This window comes from Halyomorpha halys, unplaced genomic scaffold, assembly GCF_000696795.3.
Source record: "Halyomorpha halys isolate HHAL.00 unplaced genomic scaffold, Hhal_1.1 Scaffold286.1, whole genome shotgun sequence".
NCBI classification, from domain to species: Eukaryota; Metazoa; Arthropoda; class Insecta; order Hemiptera; family Pentatomidae; genus Halyomorpha; species Halyomorpha halys.
In genome coordinates, this window is record NW_027115682.1 from 340,236 (window position 1) to 355,625 (window position 15,390).

The 15,390-nt window shown below is 28.7% G+C and overlaps 1 protein-coding gene across 3 annotated transcripts in view; it reads left to right on the plus strand.

Moving 5' to 3' along the window:
- LOC106680782 (glucose dehydrogenase [FAD, quinone]) overlaps positions 1–15,390 on the plus strand; it is a 73,868-nt gene that overhangs the window by 33,552 nt on the left and 24,926 nt on the right. For 2 of the 3 annotated variants that reach the window (XM_067052707.1, XM_014420712.2), the window contains exon 2: positions 14,589–14,834. In XM_067052707.1, coding sequence (XP_066908808.1) covers positions 14,610–14,834 — 225 coding nt within the window. In that variant the 5' untranslated portion in view covers positions 14,589–14,609. Of the gene's footprint in view, positions 1–13,016; positions 13,097–14,588; positions 14,835–15,390 lie in introns of those variants that run through there. The other variant, XM_014420713.1, reaches the window with a different exon arrangement.

Consider the following 15,390-nt stretch of genomic DNA (forward strand, 5'->3'; position numbering starts at 1 on the left):
TTTTTTTTTTTTTTTTAATTTTTTTATGCCTCTGGTCTCCCTTCAAAACGAATAAATCTTGATCTTTAAACATTTTTTACGTGATAAATCTCTATGTTATGTAATAATACAAAGCAGTAGAAGCGTTATTACATCATTTTACAGCAAATTAAAATTAAGAAAAAAAAAAAAAGGTATTCATTAACGGAGAGACTTAAATTCGTTAGCCATAGTGGAACATCCCGATGTCAAAAATTGGGATTCAATGTGGGCCGCCGTACCACTCACCAATAAATTGAGAAATGTAAAAAAAACAACACAAAAGTGGACAAGTGCCATAAGGGGAAACAGAAGAGAAGAAGTGGTTGTTGCAAGAGTAAGAATAGGACATTCCAAATTAACTCACCTTCACTTAATCACAAAAGAGGACCAGCCTATATGCCAAACCTGTCATTCCCCATTATCAATAAAGCATATAATTGAAGAATGCCCATCATTTCGTCAAGTCTTCGAAAATAATAAAATTCCACGAACAAGAGAATTGGCCCTTAAAGACTCGGAAGAATCAATAGACAAAATAATAAAATTTCTCAAAGAAACACAACTTTATACTAAAATATAAAACCGAAAATAATTTATACCACCAATACCGACCAGTGTAAAAAGGAAATAGTCTACATTCAACTATAAGTCAAGAAGATAGAAGAAGTAAAAAGGGTGTAATAACCTAGATGTTGATCGCCCTGAATAAAAATCTAATCTAAAACATCCCGATGTCTTGTGACTCTCGGTCGAGATCCGCTTCTGGGCTCCTCGAATCATGGAACAACTTAAATTCGTTATTTAAAAATAAGGTATTTAAGGGTTTAATAGTTACGTAAGGTTTTGTGTAATTTTTAATATTCAAATAGGAAATATATACTGCTATAAATAATTCTTATATATAAAGTGTGTTGTTTGTGTGTATCGGATTGAGGAGGAATTTCTGGTCAGGGAAGAAAGTTATGCTAGTTAAAAAAATTATTTACTCATACAGATCACAATCTGATTTATAAAATTCGAAATTGAACTGATTGTCAATAATAAAGATCGATTACCATTTTTTTTTTTAAGCAGGTCAATAATTAGATATATACTCTTTTCTTTCCAGAAGGTTTCCGCTTAGGCACCAATGTTTACAAAAATAAAGAATATATGTATTAATTATTATAGTAAAAATCTTTATAAAAATCATTAATAATTCGAAATAAGTACATATAACCATCTAGTGCTCATTCAGCTGAAAATGGACTGACTGTTTGAACCTAATGACTTTTAACTTATACGATAAATCGGAAAATTTAGTTGAAGTGAATTAACTTTTAGATTGATTTAGGTGGATATATTTTCATTCTCCATTGAGTAAACTGTTATTAAAAAAAAAACATTAAAGATTTATTTTTCTTATTTCTTGGATACAGATATATCTATTTATTTTTATCAGTTTATAAATATATATACATATCTATATAATTCTATTTTAGTCAATAAAAAAAAAAAAAATTAAAATCCAATCCTGTATTTAACGTCGACTATTAACTGGTATCGTTTGAATAAATTCTGTAACCATAAGGAACTGAACCCTGAAGGACAGTTGTATAGTAAATAATCTGCTGGAAAATTAACAATACATGATAACAATAAAAAATTAACAATCACTTAACCTTTAACTCATCTTTATGTTGATGATTTGCACACCAGAGTTCTGTTAATGCCCAGTTGAGATTACAATTTATACTTACCATACCAATGGTAACCTTCATAGCAAAAATATTTTATAGTCATCGACTATTGATAACTAATCACACTTTATTCTGCAAGCCAATTACTCAAAAACGTCCTTTAACAATGAATTATTAAAGATGACAGTGATATTTCAGTAAAATCTGGATGATAGAATACCTGTAGTTATTGAAAAGCGAAGAAAGTTAATCTCCTAGGATGTATCTGGCCTTCGAAATTTTTTTTCTATATTATTTTCACTAATACTAATGAAGTTTTAATTAAAAAAAAATTAATACTTGTAAAATAATTGATGTTTCAAGCCATCCCTACATATTATTATGATTTCTGGGTAGTGAGAATGTTGAGTAGGATGAGGTCAACCTTCAACTAAATGACTGGTTAATTCTTACCGATGGTGGGTTGTTGAAGATAGCATTTGTTGTTGTTTTTTTACAAATTTTTGGTAAATCGTGATCAGTTTTCAATGGCCTCTTAAACTGTTCGTGATTATTCCTTTTCGATAAATACAGACTATTCATGTTTTGTTTTTTAAGAGAGAACAAAATGAAGCAATTTCCGTATAAAACCTTTCAACTCATAAACAATTATACAAATAAATACGTGGTAAAATATGTGGACTACTGAGCTCACGAATAAGTTATTATATTTATAAATAAATTAAGTCGTGACATTTTATTTATTTTTACTTATATTTTTTGATTTATTGAGGTGTAAATTGAATCCAGCGCATAATATTACTTTACTATAAGACTAAAATATATTATTTAATATTAAATGTTATATTATATTACTTACTCCCAATACTTAACTGACTCATTTTCTTGTTTTCAAGTTGCTGTGGCAATATAATTTATTTCTATTTTTTAAATAGCCGAAGTTTTAGATTAAGAAGGTCAACTAGCTTTTTGTTAAAAATAAATATCAAATTAATTTGGAAAAAAAAACACTTTATTTTTAGCATATTTATTTTATTTATATAGGATTATTTCTTATATGAGTTAATTTTTAATTTGAAAGGTATCAAGAAAAAAAGGTTTAAGAATAATTAAATTTCAACACGAAATTAAAAGACGAGGAAAACTTTGAAATAAATAATTATTGGAAAATTTTATATTTTTCAGCTTTAGTAGATGATGCTTTAATTTTTATGTAATTCAATTTAATGGACTTCAGCGTAATTGTACCGTACAATATTTCAGAAATGAATTTCGAATTGAAGTGAAGGTGGAGTACGCATCGCTGACCAGAAAACAGGTTGAAGACTTGCTGGTGGAGGTCACTGGCAGTGGGTCATTGCCGGTTTGTTAGATAACGGGAAAGAAGAAAACTCTTATCTAACGAGGCACCTTTCATCTCGCTGGCTCGGGTTAAGTTCAATGCATCGTATTTCTGTTATATAACTTGATTTTGGAATAGACGTCTGAAGGGAATCCACCTGTAATACTACTTTCTACTTTATATTATCATGTATATCTAAGTTTTATCATTAAATTAGATCGTCTCTCATGTATTTATGATAATCTGACAGTTCCAAATTTACTGATAAAATTAAGCTTAGTTTTATTAAGAACAGACATAGACGTGTTATCAGAAAACCAGTCTTCAAGATCCTTTTTAGATCTTATTTACATTTGACTCTTTGGAATGTTGTTAACGCACGTTGCCTATCCATGTATACGAGCTTCCAGTGGTGCATCTCATTACATCGTTAGTGGTCCATCTACAGAAAGTAGACCGAAAGCCTTGACCTAGAGCTTCTAAAGAGTTCTCAGATGAGTTGGATTCTATAAGCCGGAGAAAGCTATCATCAAATTAGTGTTCAACTTTCTCCGTCTTAAATATCAATTGATGGTCTCAATACAAAATTTCCATACAGCTCATGAGTGGAACAACAACTAGAATAATAATAATTCTAGCCTCCGGTTGAAACACGGCTTAGGGTGGAAGTGTAAAGGACCCGTTGAATAAGTTTCGATCTTTCCTCTCTGATGGGCCCCACTACAGGCTGCCAACCTATAGGATGACCAAACCACATCATGCACATTTTTTTTTTAATCAGTAGTCACACCATTTTGGACTGTAGATCGTTGTGTAAATTGCTCCCTACTTCATTTTGTATTACCGTGTTTTTTTAAAATGTTGGTGTGATATTTTACAAACAATATTAACTGAACTTATTTATTACTTTCGCTAACGTATATATGAAATATATATTAAAGAAAAGTATTGCGATCATATAAAATTTCGAATTCCGGTTTTCGCCGGAAATTTATGTTTGAGGACCCTGGAATTCAAATAACCAAGCCTTGCAAAATGGTCTGTGTGTCAACAGCCAATCTCAAAAACGAAAATTCGTACGAAACCACAAAACGTTATTTCAGTGACTTAAAGCAGGCATATGCCTGAGATGTGATGTAAAAAATGTAGAAGTGCCACATGGAATCGATTTTTCATGTTTTTTCGATTTTCTCTAGAATGACACTAACGATTTTGATTAACTTCGGTGAATCAATGAGTAATTAAATAGTCTTTAATACGAGATAGGTCTTATCTCCATAGACATAGTTGGACAGAGCTTAAATATCTAATTTTTAAAACACCCTCTTCTAAATTACCTCTTTTTAGTTTAATTGAAAAAAAAACTCTCTTTGTTAGCAATAGTAAACTAATTGACAAATACGAAAAATTAAAGTATATTATTAATAAACAAAGGAAAAGTAGAGCCTAGCCGATTTTTATAGAATGGAATATGGCTCCTTTGTTTTTTGTTTAACTGTTTTATTCTTGGCAGAAAAAAAAAAATATTTTCGTAATTCCCACCTTGATACTTAAATACTCATAATGTTTAGTTTCTCTGGTTTTCAGATTAATTTTTGCGATTGTCACAAAAATAGGTGCCAATTTAACATGAACCCACTGAACTACAAAAAACTTGTGGACGAAAGTAGGTTGGCGCGCATTGTAGCGGATTTCATTTGCTTAAAATTAGAGCTAAGAAAAGATCTTAAGAGCAGTCGGAAGAGTTTAAAATCAGAATATGTTTTTTAAAAAACCGCCGAAACAAAAGTATATTCTCCCAATATTATAACTCGTCTCATATTTTTCTGGCCATTAGAGAAGATTAAAATATTTTTTTGAACATTGACGATGAAACTTTATAAATAACTGTAGAAATTAAATTTTTGTGGTATACCATGATCGCAGATTTGATTTGTAGATCAGGACCGTACAAGTGTTTATGAAGGATGCCTTCATTTTTCGATATGTTGTTCTTAGTTCAAAAAAGCCTGGTTTTTTCTATTCGGAAAGATTCTTAGGTTGTGAACTGAGCCTTTGAGTATTAATTTCAGAGAGTTGACTCGTTATCCTCGAAAGTGGGTCTCTTTTATAGCGTTCTGGATAATCTTAATAGAAGGGCTTTTACTGTCTCAGTAGCAGCTTAGCTTTTGATGAGTAAGCTTTATAAGTGAGTAAACCCTTACTTTTTTTTCTCGAGTTAATAACGTACTGATTTTGTTTACATCTATCAAAAGCATTTTTTTTTCTTTTTGAGACTAATAGGTGACGTTGACGATAATTACATATATTTTTTTATTACATTAGAACTCCGTTTAACTGGCCCTCACTTATCCAGTTCTCCTGGTTAACCAGTGGTAAATTCAGTAAATAAATTCAGCGGTTTATATATTAATTATACTTTATCAAAGCAGAAAATATTAAGTTCAATAAGCTAATATTAAAAAGTTTAAAGTCGTTTGTACACTTAAATTAAAACATTTTTTTCAACTCTATTTTAAATGGGTCTAATAAATGAAACTTCAGTATATATTAATATACACATAAAGTATATTATTTTAATTTAATATTGGAGGTTTTCTTTTATATACTCCTGTTTAATCAGCTCTCCAGCTAAACTGCTTACGTTTCGATCCTAAATAGTACAGATTCCAGTATATTGTTTTTACTTTTACAAGGGGAGGAATAAGTAAATTGGTCACAGATTTTGACTAATTTTTTTATGGCGATTCTACATTATAAAATATTACAAATTTCGCTGTTTTGCATGGGTAGTGGCACATCTTAAAAAAAAAAAAGTTTTAGTTTGACATTGAAATGGACGTGTTTCAAAGAGATTAACGTATACAGGGGTTTCTATTTATTATGTGGTCCCTCTGTAGACTGTTCCAATGCAGACAACGTTTTAATCTATAGAATACGTCACATACAAAATAAAAAATTCTATTTTGTAGTGTAGTATTTTAGTGTTCTAGTATTCGTGCCAATGAGCCAAATAAGAGAGAAAAACATAATTCAGTATCATTAGAAAAAACATCTGTTTTTACAATTTTCTACTCGTATTATTCCACATCTAATAAGAACATAACCAGTGATTTGTATTTTTTTTAATTAGTGTAAAACTGGAAAATGTTTTATGAGTTTAGGCAGCTAAGAACTGGCTTTTAGCTTGGGAAGTCCCAGGGAGTCGCAAATCAGGTCAAGCAAAATTTCAAGTCTAAAACCAGTTCATAATTCTTTTCGGCATCTTAAAAAAGAAAATCTTTTAACATTAGTTTACATAGAAATTTCAATATTATTATCTACCATTTTATAATATAAAAAAAAAATTACTCAAATCAGATTCTGCCTGATCATAATTATTGTTTGTTTGAGATTGTAGGTGAACTAACTTCATTCCTGCTTTCGTTGCGTATAAAATACTTTTCTCTTTCTCTATTGTTTGCAATTTGTGACTATGCATTAATAATAATTGTTAATTAACAACATTATATGCTTAAGTTATGCTATTGAAAAAATAATAAATACAATTCATTATCATATATAAGTTTCACTTACATTTACTTTGAAGAGTGTTGCATAATTTTAGTTATTAATTTGTTTAATTATTATTTGTACTAAGTATACTTGATTGCTTTATACTCCAAATAGGGTAATAAGTAAGATTTTTTTATGAGAGCACCGCACCAAATTTTTATTTTTATATAATATTCTAGAAATTAATTTGATTTTAATGTTATTAACTCACATTTTAATATATTTATATTCAAGATCACCTCTAATTTATTTACCCTCCATGTATAGTATTAAGGAATATAATTTTTTTTTTAAATACATAGTTTAATAATTTACATTTATCTGATTATTTATTTAAATAAATATAAATAAATAATTTGAATTTATATAGAATAGTAGACAAATTGCTTTATAGTGAAACGTTTGTATTGGAAACCTTTTTGACTAAACTAAAACATATATTATTGATGATTGATATCTAATACTTTTTTTTTGTTTGTTACGCTACAACAAATAAAGGATCAGGTTTCACAACTTTGTAAGAAAGTACTGAATTTTGAACAAAATTTATACAAGAAGATGATTTGTTAATCGCCAGATTTTTCCACAATTACTGGTACCCATTTTATAGAGGGTGCCTCAGGGTTGACTCATTACTAAAGTAACAGAATAAATAATTATACGTCAGCCCAATTCGAACCCGGATTTCTGGATGTTAGTCGCACAAGAAGATATCTAATTTACACATTTGAATAATCTATTTTTTTAAGGAGAAAAATCTTGTTAATTATTAAATAATAAAATCCGTTGGCATTTCTTTACAGATGTTTCAATTTGTTTAAAGTATTTAAAGGATAAAAGTTGATTATTTGAAATATTTGTACTTTTTTATATAATTTGAAATTAGATGAAATTTAATTGTAATAATTTTTTTTTACATTTATTCCTTGATAAATAAATATTAATGTTAATCCTCTAATGATGTTTTGTTTTTCTATTGCAAGCCATTGGAATGGAAAAATCAGTATGGTCGAATCCCGGAAATATTTTTATATTCATGTCATCCGTTTATATTTCTCTGGAACAGTTAAGGGCGAAATATCAAGGTTATTCATTCAAATATGTTAAAAAGTTTTTTTGAACTGTGTCTGATAAACAACTATTTGATTAATCTATAGTAAATATTCATGAAATACTAGATGAAATTTAAATAATTAATGAATAAGCAAATCGTGTGAAAATACATAAACGATAAAAAATTAAAAAAAATTTTTAACTGTGTCTGATAAACAACTATCTGATTAATCTATTGTAAATATTCATTACATGTTAGATGAAATTTAAATAATTAATGGATAAGCAAATCGTGTGAAAATACATAAACCTTAAAACGTTTAATAAAAGTTTTTTTTTTTTAATTGTGTCTGATAAACAACTATTTGATTAATCTATTGTAAATATTCATGACATGCTAGATGAAATTTAAATAATTAATGAATAAGCAAATCGTGTAAAAATACATAAACGTTAAAAAGTTAATTTTTTTTTAACTGTGTCTGATAAACAACTATTTGATTAATCTATTGTAAATATTCATGACATGCTAGATGAAATTTAAATAATTAATGGATAAACCAATCGTGTGAAAATACATAAACCTTAAAACGTTTAAAAAAGGTGTTTTTTTAATTGTGTCTGTTATACAACTATTTGATTAATCTATGGTAAATATTTATGAAATGTTTAATGATTAATGAAGCAAATCGTGTAAAAATAAATAATATTTCAAAGGTTTTGACCAAAAACAAATCAATCACGGCCACACAGATGACCTCGAAACTGAATTCTGGCCATAATTTTTTTTTTTTTTTTTTTTTCTAATAATTTGAATGAGGAACTTGAATCTCTTATATCTTGTCTGTTAGCTCTGTCTCAAACTTGAAGGAAACCCATTAAATATGTTTAAGATCAATGTCCGCCAATTTTATAAGGCATCTAAGTGGTGCAAGAATGGTTTACTTCGCATCAGATTTTGTACCTTTTTATATAATCTACAGTTTAACCCACACAGAAGTAAGAAAAGTCTAAAATGAATACCTCAGCTTCCTTAGAATATAAATGAAAGATAAATCTTCTAGTTTACACTGTGTTGATGTTGATGTTATAATATTTATTTTCATGAAGTGGAGCCAAAGTTATGGGTACTTAGGAATACTTTGCACAGCTTTCTAGTATTCACTAAATGCGCCTGAGAATCCACAGCTGGTTTAATTGAAGGCTTTCATCGAAGAAAAGAACTAATAAACTATAATGAAGTAAAATAACAAAACAAAATATATATTTGAAAAATAAACTATATTTCATTTTTATATACAATTAACTATATATATGTATATATAGTTGACCGTAAAAATTGATATATAAGAAGATGGTCAGGGTTGCGGTCAAAAGTGAAACAAAAATAGTTTACAACTATTTATTTTCCGACATTTCGCCCCACTTTGCAGGGCTTCATCAGGGCTAAAAATATACAAAATGACACAATGATAAGAATAAAAATACATAGATAAGATACAATGATAAGAATAAAAACAAGTAACAATGGCAAGAGAAAAAATTTCTTAATAAATTTTTTAAAAAATTTCTTTCCCCGTATTGTTTTTGTTTTATGTGCATCTCCTGTACTTTTTTAGCTTTATATTTTACGTATTTTTATTAAGAAATTTTTACTCTTGCCATTGTTACTTGTTTTTTTTCTTATCATTGTATTTTTATTCTTATCATTGTATCATTTTGTATCTTTTTAGCCCTGATGAAGCCCTGCAATGTGGGGCGAAACGTCGGAAAATAAATAGTTGTAAACTATTTTTGTTTCACTTTTGACCACAACCCTTACCATCTTCTTATATAATTAACTATATACATTTTCTCTTGATTTAAAAATTGTATAAAATAATAAAAATATATCTGAACATAAATATTTATTTAATATAAATCTAGATCAAAATTAATCCAAATTTTATATATATGTGGGAGTTGTTAGCTCATTGTTAAGGCAATGGAGTGCTAAATACATTTACCCTCCAGGGTCCACCCAGCCTTATAAAGTGGGTACCCTTAATTGGACGGTTGAGCGTGCTTCTGACCACATCACCTCCTTGCACAACCGTTGGTCTAGTAACAACACTTCCAAAGTACACCCCAGACCCTTCATGAGTTGTTGCGGCACAGATTTATGTTTTTTTAATGTATACATTTTTTTAGTATAGAATGGGTGTTGAAAATTAAAAAAAAAAATCCGACAGTAAACAATAATATTGGAAGACTTAAAACCACAAATGTGGACATGCTTACAGAAGAAAATTACTCCTATTTCTGATCCTTAATCAGCTGTCACATTTTTCAGAATTTTGGAACAAATAATCATAACTAATACTAGTTTCCTAATTATAGAATTTGGGCATACAACATTACGATTACACCTAAGTTTATACTTTGAGAATAATCAATCTAGCTATAATGGTTCTGGACGTGTCGTTAAACTGAGAATAAGTGTAAGAAAAATACTACAACTACTATACCTATAAAACTTATTTTATAGGATTATTTTCAGCTGTAGCTAGCAAGAACGAATAGATAAACTTCTCTTTTCCTTATAGCTATTTCGCGCCTTAAACCTTCGGCGGTATTAAATAAGTGTTTTATGTTCATAAGTAATAAAGATTTAGTGCGGTACGCGCATCACACAGCTTTCACCACCATCTTACTTTGGTTTCAATTAATCTTCGGTCATATCAGATATTTCTATATTATTGACTGCGGAAATATTTAATCGCACTAATTTTCCTAATGAGGGTTTCAGTTGATTGGTTGACTAACAATCTCAATAGATATCAGAACATTATTTTAGATAATATTTCACGTTGTAAAAGTTTAACATTTTTTTTTGTAAAATTATCGCAGAAATATGGCAATTAACTAAGATTTACATACTCCTCTCAACCATTTTTTCAGTATTAAAACATATTTTGCATGAACCTATTATTTTTGTGTTTTTCGTCATCATTACCTTTTACGTCTTCATATTTGAAATGTTATTTTTTATAAAATGGTTTATTAACGGAATATAATATTCCAGTCATATTACTCTCATTTTCAGAAATATGTTTTTAACCTGGAGATATATATTTTCCTCGTAACTCTTTAGGTTCATTCTCAAATCCTTTAATAGTTTATATTTTTCAATTTTTTAATGTGAATATACAACTTGTAATTTATACTTACATACCTAATATGGCTGACAGGTATGTACTGGATATACCTTACATATAACCGCCTTAAACATAATATTTAAATTTAATTTTCTTTATTGAGCTAGTTTGTTCACACACACAGACATACCATTTTGCGAGACTAGATTATATCTTAAATATATTAAAACGTTTATTTCTGTCGAAAACTCGAATTCGAAATTTTTCACGATCGCTATACTCCCCATTTCTATATATTCCATATATAGTTAATTGAAAGTAAAAATCACACAAAAAATCAATTATTAAACGCTAAGTTCAATACCAGTCAATAAGATAACTTACAATTAACTGATGGATCGAAGACCTCTGCGGACAATGCAATAGATAATTAGATTCTCCTTAGTCCTTGACAGTCGAAGAATGAACTTGAAGGCCTCCAGCCTATGGTACATGGACATCGTCACGACTCCTCGCGAGGCCCTTGACTTGTATACAGTAATCATATTGGCTAAGACAAAGGCGAGCTTGAGTAGCATCCACGTGGAGTATTCGTTTGTTATAATCGTCAATAGAGACCAATCCCTTTGTTCTAATGGGTGCTTTACAAGAGTGATGGATGAGGAAAGAAGGTATTGTAATTATTAGTTGAATCCCTATTGACCCTCAAGGATTTTTTGATGTTCAAAAGTATATTTTAGAAAATATAATGAATAAAGAAATGTAAGAAATTCATAGTTCTTAGCATGAGTTAACATTTGAATTTATTGGACTTATGAGTCGTTTTAAATTATCAACGCCCTATAAATGTCAATTGAAAGCACAAAGTCAAAAAAATAACCGAAAAAAGTTATCAAAACAACTTATGAAGTAAAGTGAAATAAATTAAAGTAAATAAAATTTATTTTCTCAAAGAAACAGAAGTGTGTACTGCCGAAGCTGAATTTACCGATTCCCCATTGCGCAAGGAACGTAATAATATTTTGAGTTGTTCATTATAATCCTGGATTTTGTCTTAGTCTAGGGTTTTTCTCAATTTTTTACGTGTTAATGTTTGTACTTCAACTAATTTCTTTCTATTTATCGTAAATAGACTTCAGAACAATTCAATCACCATACCACATCATGATACTGTTCCATTAATGTACTTTTGTTACTGTTTAATTTCTTCAATGACTCCTACATTATGTCTATAAATTTTCTCTTCAATATATAACTCTTTAATGTAAATATTGATAACTTTTTCTTGACAGTTAATAATTAGCCACTGAAAAGAACAACAAAACAGACGAAATGTGATATAATGTAAAAAACAGATAGGAAGTATAAATAAAAAAAATAATAAATAATTAATTACTTTTGTATATTCCGCTTTATTTACTTTGCTGTGCCACGATTTAATTTTTTGAGTGCTATTATAGTAAGACCGGTTACTCACATTTCTATTAAATATCATCCATTGATCCATTTCATTAATATTTGTTGACGAACAACCTTTTGAATTAAATAAAATTTCTAAGACAATTCTGTGTCATACGACCTATTTCTAATATTTTGTTAGATATTATTGACTAATAATATAATATTAAAATAAAATTGATTAACAGAAATCAATGTAACTCATATTTTGACTAAATAATGGTATTAATCTCCGCAACCAATACCTTACGACCGAGTTAAGTATTGTCAATAAGTAAGAATGTGTTTTGTTTATAATATTTGTTGTTGTTATAATATTTGAGAGATATCACAACAATTACCTCCTTTCAGCACGCACGTGCTCACCTTAGAGTAACAAAGGAGTTGATGAAGCTATTAAGAAAGAGACTTCGACAATGTCTTATTTACACATATATGTCTACTTTATACACTGAATGGCACCCCAGCTATCATTTGTAACTGACATACATAAATACCCCCTTGCATTCTCACGACTTTATATAAAGGGTACATCTTACCTTTTGCTTTATAGCTGCGGAATGGTCACTTCAAATATAATATAATACTCCTATTTTAACTATCGCATAGATATTATGTTTTCAGGAGAAGCCTTTTATCTGTCGCTTGTCTTTGTTACTCAAAGAATAGTTTGAGACCTCATAAACAGGATAGCTCGTTATCAACCCTTTCTTATAGGGTTCCTATCATTTCCCCACTCCTGACGATCCAAATAAATACGGCAGTATGCTAGAAATAAGGAACATTCTCATATTGAGCCTAGATCTAGAGGGAAGTAGAATTGATTTGTCCGAGGGCACTCTATCAGACAAGTATGTAGTCTTAGTTTCTGTATCTTCTTATATAAAATAATAAAACTTTATACACTGTGGCTGAATACTTACCTTCTACAATATTTAATTAAATTTTATAGTAAACAATTATAATTTTGATAAATAATAGTCCTTTGTTGCATTGACATTTACTGAATAGATACTGACATCATGTCATTTTAATGTAAATATAAGACTATAGAATCGATGAATTAATTTTATGATATGTGAAGTATTATGTATGCGCTTTCAGTACGTATTAAAAAAAAATGGATCCAATTTACCTTCTTTGTTTTATAAAAGGTTTACAATATTTAATTAAATTTTATAGTAAACAATTATAATTTGGATAAATTATAGTCCTTTGTTGCATTGGTATCTACTAAATTGTTACTGACATCATGTAATTTTAATGTAAATATAGGAGAAGTTATTTTTTAACTGGAAATTTTCGATGAAGGAATGGGCTACTAATTATTTTATCCTTGATACTCCTGATAGAGAAGGATTTATGAACCGCTTCTAGATTTCCTGGTTTCGAACCCAGCCTTAGCTCATTCTTATAGTAAAAACTTGTTGTTGTCTTCAGAAGGTAACAAACGGTAACAGTTTGAAAACACCACTAAGGATTTCGATTAATTTATAAAATTAAATCCTCTTTAATATGAGCCAGGCCTTAAAGGACCTTGAAATACCAAATGGTGTGATATCGAATATTCGAAATAACTCCCTCTGAAGTATCTCTAATTATATCTATTTGAAATAATTAATCATCTCTCATTGTTAATAGTAATAAAAATTCGATAAATATAAACTATGATAAAAATGAATGATTATGAACCGAAAGGAAAAACAAAACGGAGAAATTGTTTTTCATATTGTAAACAAATTTCCAGAACTAAATTTAGTAACATGGATGTTTATTATACTGTTGGGAAACCGAAGAGTTTAGAAAAATTAATATCTATTGTAGAATTGATGGTATTGTGAAAGGAAATGAAAAATGCGTAAATAAATTAATTTTATAATTATGTATCTTTATGTTTCTTGAGATTATTATGATTATCACAATCGTCAGTTTACTTTTACTTACTATCTATATGAAAGAATTAATTTCAACTCAAAGTAATGTTTTAAGAACACGTTTTGTGATGTGCACACTGCACCAGATTTTCATTTAATTTTTCTTTTTTATTAGTTTTGAACTAATTTTATATACTTACGTGAGATATTATTCAAAATCTTCAATGGTTTATTACTATAATATTTAACATTTTAGTTTCTTACTTATTAGTTACTAACTTATGAGTTACGTTTTTATTTATAATTTGTAATAAATGACTACATAATGTAATTCCTAAGAAGTTTATAGGTTTATATATGATTATCTATGAGATTTTTATTTCTCGATTTTTTTCCCCTTCTCATTTACATTTAAGGAAAATTTAACTTTTTAAAAAAATTTATCCTATTTTTTTTTTAATTTTCACAGTTGTGCAATTAACTCAGCGCTATGTTGCGCCCTTCACTGCGACTGCTGGCAGTGACCTGCTGCGTCCTCACAGTCGGCCTTGCGGACTACCCTCCACTACTGTCCTCCATGCTCCAATGGATCACCAAAGGGATGAATATGCCAAACTACGAGCCCCCTGACACCGACAAACCAAGGCCTGAGTACGACTTCATTATCGTAGGCGCTGGAAGTGCGGGGAGTGTTTTGGCCAACAGATTGACAGAGGTAAGGATAATAATAAGTAGTATTGTATATTATTAGAGATTGAGAAAAACAGAATAAGTGAGAATATTCAAAATGTTCAATGGCTTACAAAACACAATTTATTTCGGTCATTTTCAGAATAATACGTCGTCTTTCCTAAATAAGATTATCATGCAATGAATAATATTTCACTTTCCAATCAATAAGTTAATCTACTAGTCATATTAATAATAATTTAACATCGACTCACAAATGAAACACATTAAGTCAATATTTTTTAGTTTTGAGTAATTTGTTTTACCCTAAAATGTTAAAAAGATTAAATTCCAAAGAATTTAATAATATCATAAAAGTCTGCTTAAAAAAATAAAATTACCATTTTGATACATTAAAAAAAAAAAAAAATTCAATTCTAAACTTCAATTTTCGAATTTGAGTCTATTTCAAAGTGTATTTCACTAGTAAACCAAATTATTTTATCATTATGTTATTTTATTTTTCATACAGATAGTCGGATTATGTTCATCTTGTCTATTCTTTTGTTTGTATATATTTTAAGAGAGTTTTTTTTTTTTTT